Source organism: Palaemon carinicauda, unplaced genomic scaffold (assembly GCF_036898095.1).
Source record: "Palaemon carinicauda isolate YSFRI2023 unplaced genomic scaffold, ASM3689809v2 scaffold311, whole genome shotgun sequence".
NCBI classification, from domain to species: Eukaryota; Metazoa; Arthropoda; class Malacostraca; order Decapoda; family Palaemonidae; genus Palaemon; species Palaemon carinicauda.
This window is the reverse complement of record NW_027170780.1, coordinates 48,796-69,426: the sequence shown is the minus strand read 5'-3', so window position 1 is coordinate 69,426 and position 20,631 is coordinate 48,796. Positions and strand designations below refer to the sequence as shown.

The window sequence follows — 20,631 nt, the reverse complement described above, 5'->3', positions numbered from 1 at the left end:
AATTTGATACTCGCCCAGGAAGTCATCCAACCGAGTATGATGAACCCCAATGTTATTCTAACTTTGCTAATCTGCTGATTAAATGGTGTTTTGCACAGGACAGGTGGAGTTGCAAATACGCCCACCCTCCCCATCTTTCACCACAAATAATTATACTGTATTATAATGTGGGAGGCAAGAGAGCATGCTAGAAATAGGAATGAATGGCGACCGATTGTGACACAGTTCCGGTAGGCCCCGCTGCTTCCTCCGGTGCCTTGGATGACCGCGGAGGTAGTAGCAGTAGGGGATTCAGCGTTATGAAGCTTCATCTGTGGTGGAAATGTGGGAGGTTGGGCTGTGGCACCCTAGCAGTACCAGCTGAACTCGGCTGAGTCCCTGGTGAGGCTGGAGGAACGTAGAGAGTAGAGGTCCCCTTTTTGTTTTGTTTCTTGTTGTTGTCGGCTACCCCCCAAAATTGGGGGAAGTGCCTTTGGTATATATATATATATATATATATATATATATATATATATATATATATATATATATATATATATATATATGTGTGTGTGTGTATATATATATATATATATATTTATATGTATACACATATACATACCTACATATATACATAAATACATGCATACATAAATACATGCATACATATATATATATATTACTGTATATATATGGGTTATGGAAAAAATCCGCGAAGTGGTGAATCCGCGATGGTCGAACAGCGAAGTAGCGAGGATTCACTGTAGCCACCAAAACCAAGAAAACAAGTGTAGTAATCTAATAAAAAAAAAACTCTGGTTATATACTGTATCCTTTACTTAGCAAAACAAAAATATTTACCTTTAAATGCAACGGCAAACAATAAATGGCAGTACATACGAAATATTCCAAAAAAGAAATTAGTTCATACAGCGGTTACAAAGAGAAGACTACTTACATGGAGCTCCCAGTGCTTCTCAATGAAGAAAAATACTGTAAAATTCAAATTTAATCTAACTGAAGGTAACAAAGTGAAAATCATACCACTAGTCATCAAAAATGACTTGTATATATGAAAACCATGAATAAGAAAATGAAGGTATATAGTTAGGCGATAAAAAATAAAAAAGGACTACAATGTTACTAGTATTATTAATATCATTATCATTACTTGCTAAGCTACAACCCTAGTTGGAAAAGCAAGATGCTATAAGCCCAGGGGCTCCAACAGGGAAAATAGCTCAGTGAGGAAAGGAAACGAGGAAAAATAAAATATTTCAAGAAGAGCAACAATATCAAAATAAATATCACTTTATAAACTATAAAAACTTTAAAAAAACAAGAGGAAGAGAAATAAGATATAAGATAGAACAGTGTGCCCGAGTGTACCATCAAGCAAGAGAACTTTAACCCTAGACAATGGAAGACCATGGTACAGAGGCTATGGCACAACCCAAGATTAGAGGACAATGGTTTGATTTTGGAGTGTCCTTCTCCTAGAAAAACTGCTTACCATAGCTAAAGAGTCTCTTCTACCCTTACAAAGAGGAAAGTGGCACTGAACAATTACAGTGCAGGTGAAGAGAGAAATCCACCCGAAGAGGCAATTTGCTACAAAGACACCTGATGACTAGGAGTATTAACTGCTCTTAATTTAGTATGTGTCTAAGGAACATAATTAGACTGAAGTGATAGAGGTGTGTTGAAACAAAACTGTATGATAAAACCTTATCTGTTGTGGGGTATTCTTCACCAACGGGGAAGCAAAAAGTAACCTGGCCAGAACTCTTCTTTTACATAAAGCGCTGATAATAAAGATTACAAATTGTATTCTCTGTTATTATTATTATTAGAAGCTAAGCTACAACCCAAGTTGGAAAAGCAAGATGCTATAAGCCCAAGGGCTCCAACATGGAAAAATAGCCCAGTACGGAAAGGAAACAAGGATATGAATAATAACAAGAAAATTAATACAATCAAAATATTCTAAGAACAGTAACAACATTAAATTGAATCTTTCATATATAAACTATAAAAACTTAGGAACAAAAAAATAAGGAAGATAAATAATATCGAACAGCATGCCTGAGTGTACCCTAGAGGTAGATAACTCTAATCCAAGACAGTGGAAGGCCATGGTACAGAGGTTATGGCACTATCCAAGACTAGAAAACAATGGTTTGATTTTGTACTGTCCTTCACCCAGAAGAGCTGCTTACCAAAGCTGTTGCAGTAAAGTAATACATGACAGTTCAAATGATTGCCATAAATAACAATAGTGAAAAACTATGGTAAATGGACAATGTTATCTACACTATACTGTTACAATAAAGTCCTGAAATGTCGGTATATAATCCTAAGCAAAAAGTTCTGAAATGTCGGTATATAATCATAAGCAAAAAGTTCTGAAATGTCGGTATATAAACCTAAGCAAAAAGTTCTGAAATGTCGGTATATAATCATAAGCAAAAAGTTCTGAACTGTCGGTATATAATCATAAGCAAAAAGTTCTGAAATATGTTATTTTCCTTAGTAAAATAAATTTTTGAATATACTTACCCGATGATCATATAGCTGCAGCCCTGCTGCCCGACAGAAAAAACCTACGGGCGGAATACGCCAGCGATCGCTATACAGGTGGGGGTGTACATCAACAGCGCCATCTGTCAAGTAGGTACTCAAGTACTCGATGTCAACAAAGAACCAATTTTCTCCTCTGTCCACTGGGTCTCTATTGGGGAGGAAGGGTGGGTCCTTTAATTTATGATCATCGGGTAAGTATATTCAAAAATTTATTTTACTAAGGAAAATAACATTTTTCAATATTAAACTTACCCGATGATCATATAGCTGATTCACACCCAGGGGGGTGGGTAGAGACCAGCATTACATGTTGACATTATTATGAGCTAAGTATTCCGTATTTCATTTTAGCAGTTATTCAAAATAACAAGCATAAAATAAATAAGTACCTGGTAAGGAAGACGACTTGAACAATTACTCTGCCTTTTTAAGTACGTCTTCCTTACTGAGCCTCGCGATCCTCATAGGATGCTGAGCGACTCCTAGGAGCTGAAGTATGAAGGGTTGCAACCCATACTAAAGGGCCTCATCAAAACCTCTAATCTAGGCGCTTCTCAAGAAATGATTTTGACCACCCGCCAAATCAAGTAGGATGCGAAAGGCTTCTTAGCCTTCCGGACAACCCAAAAATATTTCAAGAGAAAGATTAAAAAGGTTCTGGAATTAGGGAATTGTAGTGGTGGAGCCCCCACCACTACTGCACTCGTTGCTACGAATGGTCCCAGAGTGTAGCAGTTCTCGTAAAGAGACTGGACATTCTTAAGATAAAAGACGCGAACACTGATTTGCTTTTCCAATAGGTTGCGTCGAATATACTTTGCAGAGATCTATTTTGTTTAAAGGCCACGGAAGTTGTGACAGCTCTAACTTCGTGTGTCCTTACCTTCAGCCAAGCTTGGTCTTCCTCATTCAGAAGGGAATGAGCTTCTCGTATTAACAGTCTGATAAAATAGGATAAAGAATTCTCTGACATAGGCAAAGATGGATTCTTAACTGAACACCATAAAGCTTCAGACGGGCCTCGTAAAGGTTTTTAAAATAGAACTTAAGAGCTCTTACAGGACATAATACTCTTTCTAGTTCATTTCCAACCATACGATAAGTTTGGAATATCGAACGATATTGGTCAAGGCCGAGAAGGCAGCTCGTGTTTGGCTAGAAAACCATGTTGTAGAACATGTAGCCGTTTCGGATGAGAATCCGATGTTCTTGCTGAAGGCATGAATCTCACTGACTCTTTTAGCTGAGGTTAAGCATATCAGGAAAAGTCTTAAAGGTGAGATCTTTCAGGGAGGCTGATTGAAGTGGTTCGAACCTGTCTGACATAAGGAATCTTAGAACCACGTCTAAATTCCAACCAGGTGTAACCAAACGACGCTCCTTCGTGGTCTCAAAAGACTTAAGGAGGTCCTGTAGATCTTTATTGTTGGAAAGATCTAAGCCTCTGTGACGGAAGACTGATGCCAACATGCTTCTGTAACCCTGAAAGTGGGAGCTGAAAGAGATCGTTCTTTCCTCAGGTATAAGAGGAAGTCAGCTATTTGAGTTACAGAGGTACTGGTCGAGGATACGGATACTGACTTGCACCAGTTTCGGAAGATTTCCCACTTCGATTGGTAGACTCTAAGGGTGGATGTTCTCCTTGCTCTAGCAATCGCTCTGGTTGCCTCCTTCGAAAAACCTCTAGTTCTCGAGAGTCTTTCGATATTCTGAAGGCAGTCAGACGAAGAGCGTGGAGGCCTTGGAGTACCTTCTTTACGCGTGGCAGACGTAGCAGGTCCACCCTTAGGGGAAGTGTTCTGGGAACGTCTACTAGCCATCGAAGTACCTCGGTGAGTTATTCTCTCGCGGGCCAGAGGGAAGCAACTAGCGTCAACTTTGTCCCTTCGTGAGAGGCGAACTTCTGCAGTACCTTGTTGACAATCTAGAACGGAGGGAATGCATATAGATCTAGATGTGACCAATCTAGTAGAAAGGCATCTATATGAACTACTGCTGGGTCCGGGATAGGTGAGCAAAGTATTGGGAGCCTCTTGGTCATCGAGGTTGCGAAGAGATCTATGGTTGGCTGGCCCCAGGTGGCCCAAAGTCTCTTGCATACAACCTTGTGGAGGGTCCAATATGTTGGAATTATTTGTCCCTTCCTACTGAGACAAACTGCTATGACATTCAAGTTGCCTTGGATGAACCTCGTTACTAGTGAAAAGTCTAGACCTGTTGAACAGGAGAGGAGGTCTCTTGCGAACTCGTACCATGTCAGAGAGTAGGTCCCTCCTTGCTTGGAGATGTACGTCAAAGCAGGGTGTTGACCGTGTTCACCTCCCCACTTTGCCTTGAAGGAGAGACCTGAAGCTTTTCCAGGTCAGACGTACTGCCAGAAGCTTCTTGCAGTTGAAATGCATTGTCCTTTGACTCGAGTTCCATAATACCGAGCATTCCCTACCGCCTAATGTCGCACCCCAGCCTACGTCCGATGCGTCCGAGAAGAGAACGTGGTTGGGAGTCTGAACAGTCAGGGGAAGACCCTTTCAAAGGTTGATAAAGTCCTTTCACCAAGTCAGACCAGACTTTATCTTTCCGGAAACCGGGATCGAGACCGCTTCTAGCGTCTTGTCCTTTTCCAGTGAAAAGCTAGATGATACAGAAGAGGACGGAGGTGTAGTCTTCCAAGTGACACAAATTGAACCACGGATGACAGTGTCCTAACCAGACTCATCCACAGCCTGACAGGGCAGTGTTCCTTCTTCAGCATCTCCTGGATGGATAGCAGGGCTGGGGGTTGATCGTCTTGTTCAGCAATGTCCTCATCAGAGGGTTCCTCATCCGAAACTGATGAGGAAACGGCAACGGAGTGGGCAACGTCTGACTCGCTGAATCCGGTCGCACTGGTGGATGCGTGACGGAGCCGGACACAAGATCATGGTACTGCTGCACAGTCTGTGAACTGTCAACCATGGGGACGCGAGGAAGTACAGCGTCAACCCTAGACTGTCTGGGTTGTGCAGTCAACCCCCTACAGGGTTGCTGAGGTTGCCGCACTGCGTCACAACAAGTCACCTCTGCTGGTTGTTGAACGTCTTCCTAGTGACACACTGAACGTCCACAACCACCTCCGAGAGTCGCTTAACGTCAACGTGCGACTGGCAACCCACACTGGGTCGCACCGGTGGAGGAACCATCTCAACTGGCGGACGTGAGTAGGATACCTCAGCGTCAACAGGGCGTACAACCAACCGGTAGGAAGGTTGTTGTCTAGAAGGTTCTTCTCCGTAAAAAATCCTCTAACAAGGACACAAGCTTGGACTGCATGTCTTGCAACAAAGCCCATTAGGGTCTATGGGAGCAGGTATGGCAACAGACGGGGTTAGCGACTGAAGCGGAACCATTTACCATCTCTGGAAGCCTTGTTATGCTTTAATTAAAGTCCATAGGAGGCTAAGCAGCTTAAGGCTCCTCTCCAAATGACAGAGTCCTCAAAGGAATATCAGAAGGAGGGAGAACAGCACTTTCTCATCTACAGGAACCATGTCCGAGAAAAGCTAGGTTATCTCAGTGAGGGTCTCACTGGTGCAAAAGCAGCAGACCAGAAGGCAACGTTATGTAACTGTTTGACAGTCTGTGAACTGTCAAAAACTGAACTGTCAACCACAACAGGTGCGTGAGGACATACAGCACTGGTGCATTAGTAGCAGACCAGAAGGCAACGTCATGTAACTGCTTGACAGTCTGTGAGCTGGCAACAACCAAAGCTGTGTGGGGAAGCCTCAACTCCTGACTGACTAGTCTGCTGCGGGCGAGTGGCGGTAACCACAGTGGGTTGCGGAGGCTGACACACCGTGTCAAAACACGGCAGCTTGTGGTAGCTCACGCACGGCAACGGAGTGCTCCGTGTGTCTGTGGGAGTCAGCATGCGTCTGGCAGGGTCGACAGCGCATGGGTGGAGGAGCTCTCACAACAAGAGTGTGGGAGCAGGCAGCCATGCTGGGCGCACAACCGTGGCAGGTTGTAGGCAAACGGGTGCATCGTCAACCTTCTCCGCAGTCGGAGTGTGGGAGCAGGCAACAACCAAAGCGGAGTGGTGGTGCGTGGTGGGGACTGCCGTGGGTTGCGGAAACTAACGCATCGCGTCAAAACACGGCAGCTTGACTCCACCTTCCCACTGCTGATGCGGTAGCTCACGCATGTTAACGGAGGGAGCCGCACGTCGGCTAACGTTAACATGCGTCTGGCAGGGTCGATTGCGCATCGGAGGTGGAGCTCTCCGCAGCCGGAGTGTGGGAGCAGGCAGCCTCAGCGTGAGCTGGGCGCACAACAGTGGCAGGTTGTAGGCTAACGAGAGCAGTGTCAACCTTCTCCGCACGAAACTCCTGCATAACCGCAGCTAACTGAGTCTGCATAGACTGCAGTAAAGACCACATAGGGTCTACAAAAAACGGCAACAGACGGAGCTACTGTCCGTTGTGACTGAGGGTCTAAAACAGCTGGTGCGGCAACAGACGGAGTTACTGCCTGTTGCGGTACCACCTTGCCTCTCTTGGGAGGTGTGCAGTCGTCGGATGACTGCAGCGAGTCCGAACTGACCCAGTGGCTACACCTAGGCCGTTGGACTTGCGCGGAAGGGACCGACTTGCACTTAAAAGCTGCAAGATTTAGTCCATGGTTTCTTACGAGAAACCTCTTCCGCAGACGAGGAATAAATGGGCTCTCTCGTCTTTGTGTGGGTGGGGCGATCTCACGTCGGCAAACGTGTGTAGATACGCCCGAAACCACGGAGGGAAAAACGTCTGTTCGTCGATCAAGGCCTGTGGAACCCATAAGTCGTTCGACATTACTTCTCCCCTGGGCTTGGGAGCTTGTAAGAGGTCCCGGACTAGGTGAACAACTGGCACGAACAGACGAACCCTCGGACGCAACACTGTAACACTTTGCGCATATCACTTTATCACTTTTGATTTTCTGTTTGCACTTATTTCACTGAAATCGAAACTTTAACTGATTTCTACCTGAAACACGCAATCCTATCCTTCATTAAAAGGTAGTAATTGCGAAAACAGTTTTACAATGCAACAGAAAAACATAAATAAAGATAAAGAATTCAGTGGCTGGAAAAGAGACTAAACACTAGATCAAATAAACTACGTTTACAATCTCTCACCGCATAAAGCCTGGGAACAAGAATAAAACCCTAGAAACGTTTTACCTTCTTCCCCTACAGCGACTAGGGAGAAGAGTAAAAAAACGAGAACAACGTTACCCGCTTGAACGAAACGTTTATTCTCCTCTCTCTCCCTCCGTCTCTATCTCTCTCTCTCTTCTCTCTTGATTTAGCACCTGAGAGAAGAGCCCAATTATATATCGTTAAAACATGTTATTTGCTAAAGGAAAAAACTGAAAGGTTTCCCAAATAAAAAGTTCCTTTATTTAGAATTTAAACCATTTAAGCTAAGAAAGAATGAACGAAACGCTAGAATCGGTTTACTCTTATGCAAAGTGAAACCGTGATACACTCTCTCTCTATCGTAACGATAGAGCGCAAGTTGAACGTTCTGAACGTCAACAACTGCGGAGACTAAAAACTAAACGTTAGTTCATCTTTGAAAACAGTACGAGACTATCAAAGAAATTCTTCCATAAAACATTAAAATTAAAAAAGTATTAAATTCTTTAAAGGTTAAATACGATATAACGGGCTCAATGTTAATTAACTTCGGTTCCAAGTTAGGACCGCCTACTATTAGGAAAGGTCGCATATAAACAAACATAAAAATTTATTTTTTATAAGTTTATAATACTGTAATTGGAAAGTTAACCGAAGAGGCCTAAAAAGGCGGAGAGATATAAAATAAATGGATCTATAACGTGTTAAGCAAAATTACCAAAAACCTAAACACACTTCCGTCTAAGGGAAGGGTCGGCCATTTAAAAGTGAAAGAGAGTCCATACTCTCTTCGTCACCATAATTAAATCTATCCAAAACGAGTTCAAGTTTTGAAATGAAGAAAAAACCCCTGCATAGCGAAAGCTCAAAACTGGAATAGTGTACTTCACCAAATCGTTGTGAAAACAAATCCAGTTAGGGACGGCGTATTTAGTAGGTCTTGCCAGTGGCACGACCGAGGGAAAATTGGTTCTTTGTTGACATCGAGTACTTGAGTACCTACTTGACAGATGGCGCTGTTGATGTACACCCCCACCTGTATAGCGATCGCTGGCGTATTCCGCCCGTAGGTTTTTTCTGTCGGGCAGCAGGGCTGCAGCTATATGATCATCGGGTAAGTTTAATATTGAAAAGTCGGTATATAATCATAAGCAAAAAGTTCTGAAATGTCGGTATATAATCATAAGCAAAAAGTTCTGAAATGTCGGTATATAATCATAAGCAAAAAGTTCTGAAATGTCGGTATATAATCATAAGCAAAAAGTTCTGAAATGTCGGTATATAATCATAAGCAAAAAGCTCACCTCATCTATAAGTTCGTGAAGTCCTTTGAAATTCCACTTCTCAGCATATCGAGTATTGTACTCCAAAATTGTTCTCTGTAGATCGTTAACACATTTCATCTCCCTCTTCAGGGCTTTACAAATAACAGACCATCTCACTGCTAATGCCTCATTTCCCTGCAAATAAAAATAATTACAGACTTCACTTATTCTGTTTTGTATTTCCATAAGAAAATGACTCACTCACTCACCCTCTCACTCTCTCTCCCTGAAAGATATAGATGACACTACTGAAACTCTCAACAGAATTCCTGCCAGTTAGGGAATGGATGACAAACTAACAACTAAAATTAAATGAAAATAAAACCGAGTTTATGGCTATTCAAAAACAAAAATGTGTAAGAAACTTGGGTGATATTCAAATAAACACAAATAACAACTCTTCACCGATATCTAGAAAAGTTTGTGATCTAGGCATATCTCTTGATTGTAACTTGTCTTTCAATGCCCAAATAAATATAGTAAAAACTGCTGGTTATCATCTTAGAAACATTGCTTTTATTAAGAGGTACTGTACCTGGATGAACATTATGTAAAGAAACTTGAGATAAACTGTGTTATTACCAGGATTGACTACTGTAACTCCATCTACTAAAATGTACCTAAAGTGCAACTTAAGAGATTACAAAACATAATAAACAGAGGAGCAAAACAAAAAAAGGTGTCCCACCCCAAGAAAGGATCATTCTTATACTAAGTGATTTGCACTGGCTGCCTATTAAAGCATGAATCGAGTTTAAAATATATAAAATAAACCATCTTGTCATCAGAACAAGACGTCTAAAATATCTAAGAGAATTGCTACATATTGTGCAGCTAACAATCATGTTGACACGACAATAGTTACAGATGATTTTAAATTATTGGAACCTAGATATGTCTACTGTATGCTATAGAGCCTTCAAATATGCAGCCCTGAGACTATACAATAAGCTTCCAATAGACATCCAAAACACTGAAGATATTAAGGCTTTCAAAAAGAATCTGAAAACCTTTTTTATCTCCTAGTGCTTCGATAGTGTGGATTTAACAATAAACGAGCAATACACAGTGTGAAATATTGAATGCTTTTGAACGAACATGATAAAATAACTGTGGTCCTGTAGAGAGTAGGGTTCCCCTGATGTACAGGACCAGAAACACAGCCCTTAAAGCAACTATGTAAGTAACAAAGGTAAATCATTAGCGTTGAAATTAAAAGGAAAAATCAATAATGCCTATCACACAATCAAGTCTGTACACTGTATAACGTAAATATTGTGAGGACCAAGAAATAGGAGTGGGAACGTGGGGGCTCCAATCAGGGGCTACTTCCCTGGACTAAGGCTCTGAATTGGGCAATCCCTGGAGAAGGTACGTAAGGAATTTATTTTTTCTATGTTAAATGTTGAAAGCTCACGCTTTATAGGTAAGCATTGTGACCTTGAGGTAAGATTCATAAAAAATAATTTCTTACATGTGAAGAACTTTTCAAAGTCAATACTTTATACAGTAGATACATTCAACCTAAACATTTATTAAAGTTCAGATGTCCAAAATTAGAAAAAAATATGTATTATAGTATTAACATTCTATGTTAAAAGGGGCTACAAAGACGGTTGAGTCCCTGGTTAGGCTGGAGGAACGTAGTGAGTGGAGGTCCCCTTTTTTGTTTTGTTTCACATGTTGATGTCGGCTACTCCCCAAAATTGGGGGAAGTGCCTTTGGTATGTATGTATGTACAAAGACGGAACACCAAAGTGAAACAGCTGCAATACTTACAGAAGCGATCGGATAAAGACTCTTTGGAGAACACGGCATACGGACATGATGCTGATCCCAAATATCCGAATAAGATGAGGGATGAGGCTCCGGAGGTCCAGTGTCTGGTATAGGTAATTTAACCAATACAGTGTGATCAGAAGCTAGATGAACAGTAGGAACATGACGGCTACAGTTACTCAGGACTTGTAAGGTTGACAAGGGGCATCCTCTCCATGATATCTATGGGGGTAACACTAGAATTAGACTAAAATACTAAAATAGAGGCATCATAATATACAATGTAAATTACAATAACTTAATATTTAATATTTAGTGATAATCTTGTATTAACCCTTTGACCCCCAATGAACGTACTGGTACGTTTCACAAAACTCATCCCTTTACCCCTGTGGACGTACTGGTACGTCCTTGCAAAAAACCGGCATTTAAATTTTTTTTTTGCATATTTTTGATAACTTTATCAGAAACTTCAGGCATTTTCCAAAGGAATGAGACCAACCAGACCTCTCTATGACAAAAATTAAGGCTGTTAGAGCAATTTAAAAAAATATATAGCAAAATGTGCATGAAAGTTCCACATAGCTTGGGGGTAAAAGGGATAATATACAATGTCAAATACGATAACTTAATATTTAATATTCTGTGATCATCTTGTATTAACCCTTTTACCCCCAGGCTATTTGGAAATTTCCAACCCTTAACCCCCAGGAGGTTATTTTTTTCCCAGCACATTTTGCAGTATAATTTTTTTAAATTGCTCTAACAGCCTTAATTTTTGTCATAGAGAGGTCAGGTTGGTCTCATTCTCTTGGAAAATGCCTGAATTTTCTCAGAAAATTATCAAAAATATGAAAAAAAAATTAATTTTATAGCATTTTTTTGCGAGGACGTACCGGTACGTCCATGGGGGTAAAGGGATGGCTTTAGTGAAACGTACCGGTACGTCCATGGGGGTAAAGGGATGGCTTTTGTGAAACGTACCAGTACGTCCTTTGGGGGTAAAAGGGTTAAGCATTGAAATGTTTTAAATGAACATATAAAATTTGACTCGATGATTAATTGCTCCTAACTAATCTACATAATTTTACCTTGGATGGTGATACATCCGAAGACTCCCTGTGAGCGTCCTTCGACACTCCTGCTGACCCTTTAGGAACAGTGTTCAAATTTGGATCTGCCATATGTCTGCGCTTTTTCTTGTTTTTACCGATGAGGTGTTTCTTCGCTATCTGTTTCTGGGGGCTTTTTTCCTTTTCTGCAAAACTCTCACCAAATGTTTCTTCTTCCCCTGAAAACATTACACTAGAGGCAGAGTTGGTATCAGTGGTAAGTGTAGGAGAATGGTCTAAATTTGATTCTTGTGTATCGTCTTCACTTCTTATATTTTCCAAAACTTTTAAATCTGAAACAAAAAAGATTATTTCACTAACTTTATCGCAGAATACTCCCAGCATACTTTATCAACAAATACGTAAATAAGAAATTATTTTAATTAATTGTAACAGTTGCAACAGAACAATTTTGCAAAATGGAGTTTTTATGATAAAACAAAGTTTTATGAATACTTACCTGGCAGTTATATATATATAGCTGAGTCTCTGACTGCGGCAGAATTAAATCGAAAATCGCGGCAACCGCCTTGTGGTGGTTGTGTGGTTAGATGGTTAACAACCCTTACAGGGTGGTACTTGGAATCATTCCCATTTTCTGTTCCTCAGATTATCTCTGCCGGCCGGATCGACAACATCGTTGGTCCGCCTTTCAGAGTTTTTCGGATCGCTTTCCCTTCATCGCCTGTTTGGACTTCGTTTTTGGTGAAGTACACTGTGTTGGGATTTGGCAATCGTGTTGTTTTTGTTTTTTGTCTTTTTTCCTTTATTATCATGAGTGAGAAAATTCATTATCGTGTTTGTGCGAATGCTATTTGCAAGGTGAGGTTGCCGAAACTTTTCGATTTAATTCTGCCGCAGTCAGAGACTCAGCTATATATATATAACTGCCAGGTAAGTTCTATTCATAAAAATATAACCCTTTGTGAAAGCCAAATTAATGTTATTGCATATATTCTCCGGAAGGAAAAATATTTTCAGACAGAACTCACCCTTTTTCCCTGGTTTGAACATATCCACTAGAGACATCTGACGTAGTTTCTTCCTCGGTGGTACCTCAGACATTACTCGCTAATACTCTACCTATGGATAAAATAATTAAACTTAAAAACTTTCTTCAAAGGACTGAAAGACCTGTGTTCAGTTTCAGACATAAACCCTCTGAACTATTTGAAACTTTTAAATACAATATAATATTGTTTTAAAGTATTCTATCAGCAAATAAACAAGACGAGATAAGATACGGAATGAGGTAATTAGGGGTACCACAGGAGCTAGAAATCTATCAGATAAGATCCGAGAAAGTAGACTGAGGTGGTATGGTCATGTCATGAGAAGAGATGAACAGTATATTGGAAGGAGAGTGATGGAAATGGAGGTACAGGGAACGAGAAGGAGAGGGAGACCAAAGCGGAGGTGGGTGGAATGTATCAAGGATGACCTTCGATCAAAGGGATTAACCGGTGAAGAAAGTAGACTGAGGTGGTATGGTCATGTCATGAGAAGAGATGAACAGTATATTGGGAGGAGAGTAATAGAAATGGAGGTACAGGGAGCAAGAAGGAGAGAGAGACCAAAGCGAAGGGGGGTGGACTGTATCAAGGATGACCTTCGATCAAAGGGATTAACCGGTGAAGAAAGTAGACTGAGGTGGTATGGTCATGTCATGAGAAGAGATGAACAGTATATTGGGAGGAGAGTAATAGAAATGGAGGTACAGGGAGCAAGACGGAGAGGGAGACCAAAGCGAAGGTGGGTGGACTGTATCAAAGATGACCTTCGATCAAAGGGATTAACCGGTGATGAGGTGTGGGACGGAGGTAGATGGAGAAAGCTGACCAGAAACATTGACCCCACATAGAAGTGGGTAAAGATGTAGACAAAGAAGAAGAAGATATCAGCAAATAAACAAACAAATGACCCTCAACCAGAATCAAAACTAACTCAAACATGACAAATTCGAAGATAATTTGTATTTTTCCTAACCATACAAACCTTAGCTATTTACAAAGGGTTATTACTTTTAGCGTAGCTGAAATGGCGAGCCATTAGAATTTAACGAGGGTGTATTACCCCCGCGCTAGTTAGCGGGGGGTAGGGGAGTGGTAGCTAGCTACCCCTCCTCCCCCTCACACACAGGTGAATACTCACTTTCACTTAGAGGTAGGACTTGTCTTGGGGGACAGGGCTGGCGGGCAAATATGTGTAAATAGCTAAGGTTTGTATGGTTAGGAAAAATACAAATTATCTTCGAATTTGTCATTTGTTCCGTAACCGAAATACAAACCACGCTATTTACAAAGGGTGACTTATCCCTTAGGAAGGGTGGAAAGTCCCCAGCCATACTGGCTTTGGCTTTACCCGGGGACTCAGAATCCGAGTGAGTCGCACTCGAGAAAAGGAGTCCCTGCACCTCACAAGTTCCTTGCTCCGCAAGGAACCATGTGGCCTACGTAAGCTTGTGTGTGAAGGAAGAAGTGTGACCCGTCTTAGGCAGTTGACCTGGAGTTCCAGAAGGAACTCTGGGTTAGGACGTTCCCAATACCACCTCGTCAGGGTATGGGGGACGCGACAGTATTGACTCAATACTCGGAACACAAGGAAGCATGGTTTACCTGCAGAGGTTCGAGGTCAGCTATGCAGAGACCAGGATGCTGCTTCCCCGTAGAGGGGATGATGAAGAAAGAAGTAAGGGCCAGACATACTTCTTTCGTTCATGCAGACTAAAACCTGATAACAATGCCCTCAACCTTCTGCTACCTGTCCAAAAGGAGCCTGAGGTTAGACCAGCTGTTGTGTAGCCACCACAGAGCGATAGAAAACGTATCGAGACTCCTGTGGGTCACGCCCTGCAGGAAGCGGGCTGCGAAGGTCATCAGACGCTTCCAGACTCCAGCTTGTAGCACCTGCGTCACAGAGTAGTATTACTCGAAGGCGAGGGACGTTGCGATGTATCCAACATCGTGCTGTAGGGCGACGTGACGGGGGAGGGTCTGAAGACAGGTCGAGATGAATGTCCTTGAGTCCGGGCTGAAGAGGTATACTGGTGACTCTCCCCCCATGTCCTCCTTGTGTTCCCAAATCGGCTGCAACTGAGGCCAAACTGCAGCTGGTCCCAGCGCTAACCTCTCGATTCCTTACTGGCAAGAAAGAGAAGGTCTTGGGACATCAGACACAGAATGGAGACTCGAAATCTTGAATGAATCGGACCGAAGGGTCGGGACCCTCAGATTCTGAGTCTAGCCAACAACTCAGGAGCGAGCCTGAATGTTGCCTTCCCCTCTTCCTTAGAAAGGGGGGAGTAGTAAGAGATCAAGAAGATTGCTTACACACTGGCCGTGGCCAGAGTGAGCAGAAGACCCAAGGCGGAATACAATCCGAGGCCTGTCGTAAAAGGGTCTTGAGAAGATCTCTTAAAGGACTAAAAGTCCGAGCCATGCTCCAAGTTGGAGGTCTTCCTCCGACTAGGGCAGGGACGATCGTAGCTTCGCATGAGCGAGGATAGATCCAGCGGGCAGGAAAAAGTTATTCCTTTAAGCCTGAAGGTCAGGGAAAGGCTGAGCGACAGGCTTCATTGCCAAGAGCGGAAAGGAGTTTCCTCCCGCCGAAAGGCAATAAGACCGTTATTGCTGGAGAAGAGGCCTCACGGGAAGAGGTATATCTCCCACGGCACCAACCACCTTAGACTCTTCACTTTGCCTGGGAGACCCCTGTGGATGACTATCGCAGATGACGCGACCTCCGTACCGCGACTGTAGCGGGTTGTCTCTTCTAGAGGAGGAAGCGTAGTGTCTCCAGGCATGAAGCCGAAGCGACGCCCCGGTTCGGGAGAGATGTCGCAGTGTGGTTGCTTGAGTAGTCTGCGCCGTGGGAGAAGCTCTCCCGGGAGTTCCGTCAGGGGAAGCAGAGGGTCCAGAAACCGTTCTGCGCATAGTCCCAGTGGAGCTCTCCCATTGAAAGGTTGACAGACAACCTGGTTTTGTTGAGACCCATTGTCCGCAGACAAAAAGGAGGGAAGACGCAGGCGTCGAAGTTGTCCCACCATCACCGGAATGCATCTTGCCAGAGTCTCGGGGTCTGAGACTGGGGGGAAGACTAGCGGAAGCTTGAGGTTCCAAGCTGTCGCGATCAGGTCCCCCAGACCAGCACTTGCTGGTTACCCAAGGTCAAAGACCCCTAGGTACACTCTCTCTATGAGGCTCTGCTCGGATAGTCTGAGAGAAACATTCCCCTGCCTGGAATGAGAGAGCCGATGGTGGAATTGAGAGAATCTCAATCATCCCGGTATCTCTACTGCAAGATGTGAAGGTGTGAAAATGCGTCCCCTGCTGGTTAGCATGAAGTCGACACGCAACGGGGCGACTTGGCAGGAGCGGTAGGATCTGAAGAGGGGCCAGACTAAGGCCCTTAAGCCTGCCTGAATGATGGAGAGGTATCCTTCAGGTCTTGACCATAGGCCTGGACCGGAACATGCCCCCCCCCCCCCCCCTTTCCTTTGACGAGTCCGAGAACCGCATCAAGAATGTGGGGAAAGGACGAGAATATCCACTACCATCAAGAGGCTCCATAGGTCAACACCCATTGCAGGTTTAATAGTTCCGCTGGTCCCATAGGGCCAGGGAGTCCGGTTAAACATTGCCTGAAGCCACCGGAACTTGGATCGCCCCACATGGAACTTATCCTGAGGCGACCGTTCGGACTATAAACGGGTCAATGAGGAAAGAAGAACTAGGAAACGTTCCAAGGTAGGGCTGAAAACTCTGCTTGACTGAGAACAGGTACTGCGACTCTCCTCAATCTTGCCACAGTCAACCGAAAGGAAGGCTCGGAGGATGTGGTAACAGAATCTGGCGTCCCCAGGTGGTCACCCATCCAAGTACCGACGTTGCTTAACCTCGCTGGACGGACGAGAAGCGGGGTTTCCAACGTGGTAAGGCCGTTGACTCAATATCATGGCCAGATACTCCAGATGTTGAGGCAGAGGAAGAGAAGGCTCCAAGCAAAATACCATGAGCCCACACTTATGGTCAGCATCCGGAAGCTTTTCCCGGCGCTGAAGAAGGTCGAAACCCGAACCTACCGGAGTTGACTAGCCCTCCAAACAGCAGAGGAGGCGGAAGTCTGCACCTGAGCGGCCAAGAGGAAGGCAGGGAGAGTTCTCTGGGGAAACAAACCTGCTATGCCACGGCGGGATAGCCACAATGCATCATAAGCAGGAATACTTGCAGTTTAGGCTGAATTCGACGAGCACCCTGGAAGATGGATGGAATGGAAACTGAAAGTACCCGTCCTTCCGATCCAGGGTTAAAGGAGTCCTGTCGCCTCGTTACCAGTCTGATCGATTCTGCTGGTCTACGCTGGCCGAAGTTTGTTCGACAAACTTGATCAGGGCTGAGAGGTCGACTATGGACATCCCCTCTCAGATCCTTCCTTACAAGAAAGGATCGACTGAGGGGGCCGGGGGTGAAGCCGTCGATGATCCTAAGGAAGACCTTCGCCTAAGGTATGGATCATTCTGCCCAACCGGGCAACTCTGCTGATGCTATGGCATAGAGGTTCAGAGACACTGAATTCGCTGACAGAGACGGCAGGCGCGATATCCTTGGCTACTCACAGAGATTGTGCGGGAATGGGCATCGGGAAGCTGTCATTCGGATGAGTAACCTTAAGCATCCTCCCAGCGAAAAAACCTGCAATCCTAGAGTTCGTGAACTCCTTTTAGGACTATGCCCCCCCGGGGGAGTCTCCCGTGCCATCTGTTCCTGACAGTAGGAAACTGCAATTGGACACCTTGTCCCAGTTGTCGTAGCCGATAACTTAGGCCGACGTGGTTGAAAGAAAAAGGGAGCTGGAGCCCTGCAGAGTCTGGAAGAAAGCGCCTTGGAGGAGTGAAACCGGAAGTCGATTTACTCCGCACAGCAGCTGTCTAAGTCTCTGTCCTTGGGCAAAGACAAAACTCTTCTCAAGGATGGAAGGGTGTCTGAGGTCGTTGACCTCCACAGATGAGACACCCGAAGGAAGCCTTCAGTCAGCGCGTCCAGATGGTACAACATCGAGCTTGTCCGCAAGTAGATACTTAACGACGAAAGGCCAAGGTGCCTGAGCTCGAGAGGAGGAAAGTACCCTTGATCTTCCTGTAGCTTCCTTGAACCAAACCTCGGGCCGTAACCGAGGAGGGAAAGAACCTGGTAAGCTCCCAGAGGAAGAGGTAAGCAGTCACCCCTTGTCCGATGGAGACCACGAAGTCCACTCCTCTCTTTCTCTTCAACGTAGGAGAGACAGCCGCTGGTTTGTTACCCTGGCTGGCGAGTGCTGGTTTCATAACCCTCATTAACGCCCGTGCCAGCGGATCAAACCATGTCTGCTGCTCCAAGGACACAGAGTCCGAAATCCTCGCTAAGGTGAAAGGGATCGGGCGATCCTTTGGAGTGGACACGACGGTTCCTGCCTGAAAAGAAGGTGGGGAAGAATGCTGTACTGACCTGTCTTCGTCCTGCACTACCAACCTGTGCTTGGATGGAGGTTATCCCGAGTGCCGCCTAGGAGCACGCGTCCCTGCTGCTACCACCGGCTGTGGAATTCGCCGCGAACTATGGTCGCGCGAGGGCGAACGGTCGCGCAAAGGCGAATGGTCGCGCGGGCGCACAGGCGCGCAGGCGAGCGGTCGCGCGGGCGCGCAGGCGAGCGGGCGCGCAGGCGAGCGGGCGCGCAGGCGAGCGGTCGCGCGGGCGCGCAGGCGAGCGATCGCACGGGCGCGCAGGCGAGCGATCGCGCGGGCGCGCAGGCGAATGGGCGTGAGGGTGGGCAGGTAAATGAACACGTGTTCGAGGCGACGAACGCAAGCGATGGCGTGACGGCGAGGGATCGTGCTGCCGCGTAGGTGAAGAAGATCGCTGGCGGTAAGCGATGGCGAGCAGCATGTGTAGGTAAATGATCGCGTGATAGGGTGCGATGGTGATCAGCATCCGCAAGAGGGCGAGCGTTCAGGGTTGTGCGATGAGGAGCAGCATGCGTAAGCGGGCAATCGTGCAGGGTTGTGCGATGGCGAGCAGCATGCGCAGGTGAATGATCGCGTGAAACGGTGCGATGGTGATCAGCATCCGCATGAGGGCGATCGTTCAGGGTTGTGCGATGAGGAGCAGCATGCGTAAGCGGGCAATCGTGCAGGGTTGTGCGATGGCGAGCAGCATGCGCAGGTGAATGATCGCGTGAAAGGGTGCGATGGTGATCAGCATCCGCAGGAGGGCGATCGTTCAGGGTTGAGCGATGAGGAGCAGCATGCGTAAGCGGGCGATCATGCAGGGTCGTGCGATCAGCATCCGCAGTTGAGGGTCGCGCGATGGCGATCAGCATCCGCAGTTGAGGGTCGCGCGATGGCGATCAGCATCCGCAGTTGAGGGTCGCGCGATGGCGATCAGCATCCGCAGTTGAGGGTCGCGCGATGGCGATCAGCATCCGCAGTTGAGGGTCGCGCGATGGCGATCAGCATCCGCAGTTGAGGGTCGCGCGATGGCGATCAGCATCCGCAGTTGAGGGTCGCGCGATGGCGATCAGCATCCGCAGTTGAGGGTCGCGCGATGGCGATCAGCATCCGCAGTTGAGGGTCGCGCGATGGCGATCAGCATCCGCAGTTGAGGGTCGCGCGATGGCGATCAGCATCCGCAGTTGAGGGTCGCGCGATGGCGATCAGCATCCGCAGTTGAGGGTCGCGCGATGGCGATCAGCATCCGCAGTTGAGGGTCGCGCGATGGCGATCAGCATCCGCAGGTGAGCTAGTAGCTGGCAAACCATGTTCCTTCAGAAGTGTTGGAGAACGTTGGCGTGCCAGCTGTAACACACGTGGGCGATCCGGAGATCACTGGCGAGCTGATGATCGCTGACGAGCTGACGATCGCTGGCGAGCTGATGATCGCTGACGAGCTGATGATCGCTGACGAGCTGATGATCGCTGACGAGCAGAAGGCTACGCGTGGAAGCCTGCGCAAGAAGAAGAGTCCTTGACCCCGACCTGAACCGAAGTTCTAGATCGCGAGGGCGAACGTGGGCGCACAGGGCGCGTAACAGGAACCGCAGGGAAGATCATCTTGAAAGCGCTGACGAACAGGAGAGCGCTGATGAGCAGAAGGGCGCGCAGGGAAACCCTGACACGCAAGGGAAGAACCCCCGTGGGGGCAACCCTTTGCCCCGAAGGGATCGTTGTCCGCCGGGAGACTGATGTCCGTCGGAAGACCGCTGTCCGTCGGGAAGACCGTTGTCCGTCGGGAAGACCGTTGCCCGTCGGAAGACGAGATCAGACTGCTGTCCATCTGCACCAAGGCGGAAGATCGAGAAAAAGGAGTTGTAGGCTGCAAACGGAGATTCAAAAAGGTGCCTCAAGCACCCTTATAGGGAGATGAGAGGCCCTTACGACGAGGCGGACGGTGGGCCTTACGGCGAGGGAGGACAACAGCAACAGAAGAAACCTCCGAAGAGGAGTCTCTATGAGTGTACTCTCTCGCGAACGAAAGAGAAACACTTCGTGGAAGAGACTGGTCAGCCAGTGACCTAAAAGGAGCAATCCTCCGAAGAGGAGCTCCTGCAGTTGCCCAGCCCCTTGAGCGAAACTGCAGGTGCGACCACTCAGCACCAAGAGCATAGTCGCACGAAGAAAAGGCAAGAGAAGAACCCCCCAAAAGAGGAAAAGCTCAAGCCTGGA

General features: G+C 45.9%; 1 protein-coding gene across 3 annotated transcripts in view; it reads right to left on the bottom strand.

Moving 5' to 3' along the window:
• The window catches only part of Parg (Poly(ADP-ribose) glycohydrolase), a 67,031-nt gene that overhangs the window by 37,046 nt on the left and 9,354 nt on the right, over positions 1-20,631 (bottom strand). For all 3 annotated transcript variants that reach the window (XM_068368912.1, XM_068368913.1, XM_068368914.1), the window contains exons 2-5: positions 12,929-13,019; positions 11,916-12,229; positions 10,825-11,046; positions 9,025-9,180 (exon numbers count right to left, since the gene is read on the bottom strand). In XM_068368912.1, coding sequence (XP_068225013.1) covers positions 9,025-9,180; positions 10,825-11,046; positions 11,916-12,229; positions 12,929-13,001 — 765 coding nt within the window. In that variant the 5' untranslated portion in view covers positions 13,002-13,019. The remainder of the gene's footprint in view (positions 1-9,024; positions 9,181-10,824; positions 11,047-11,915; positions 12,230-12,928; positions 13,020-20,631) is intronic.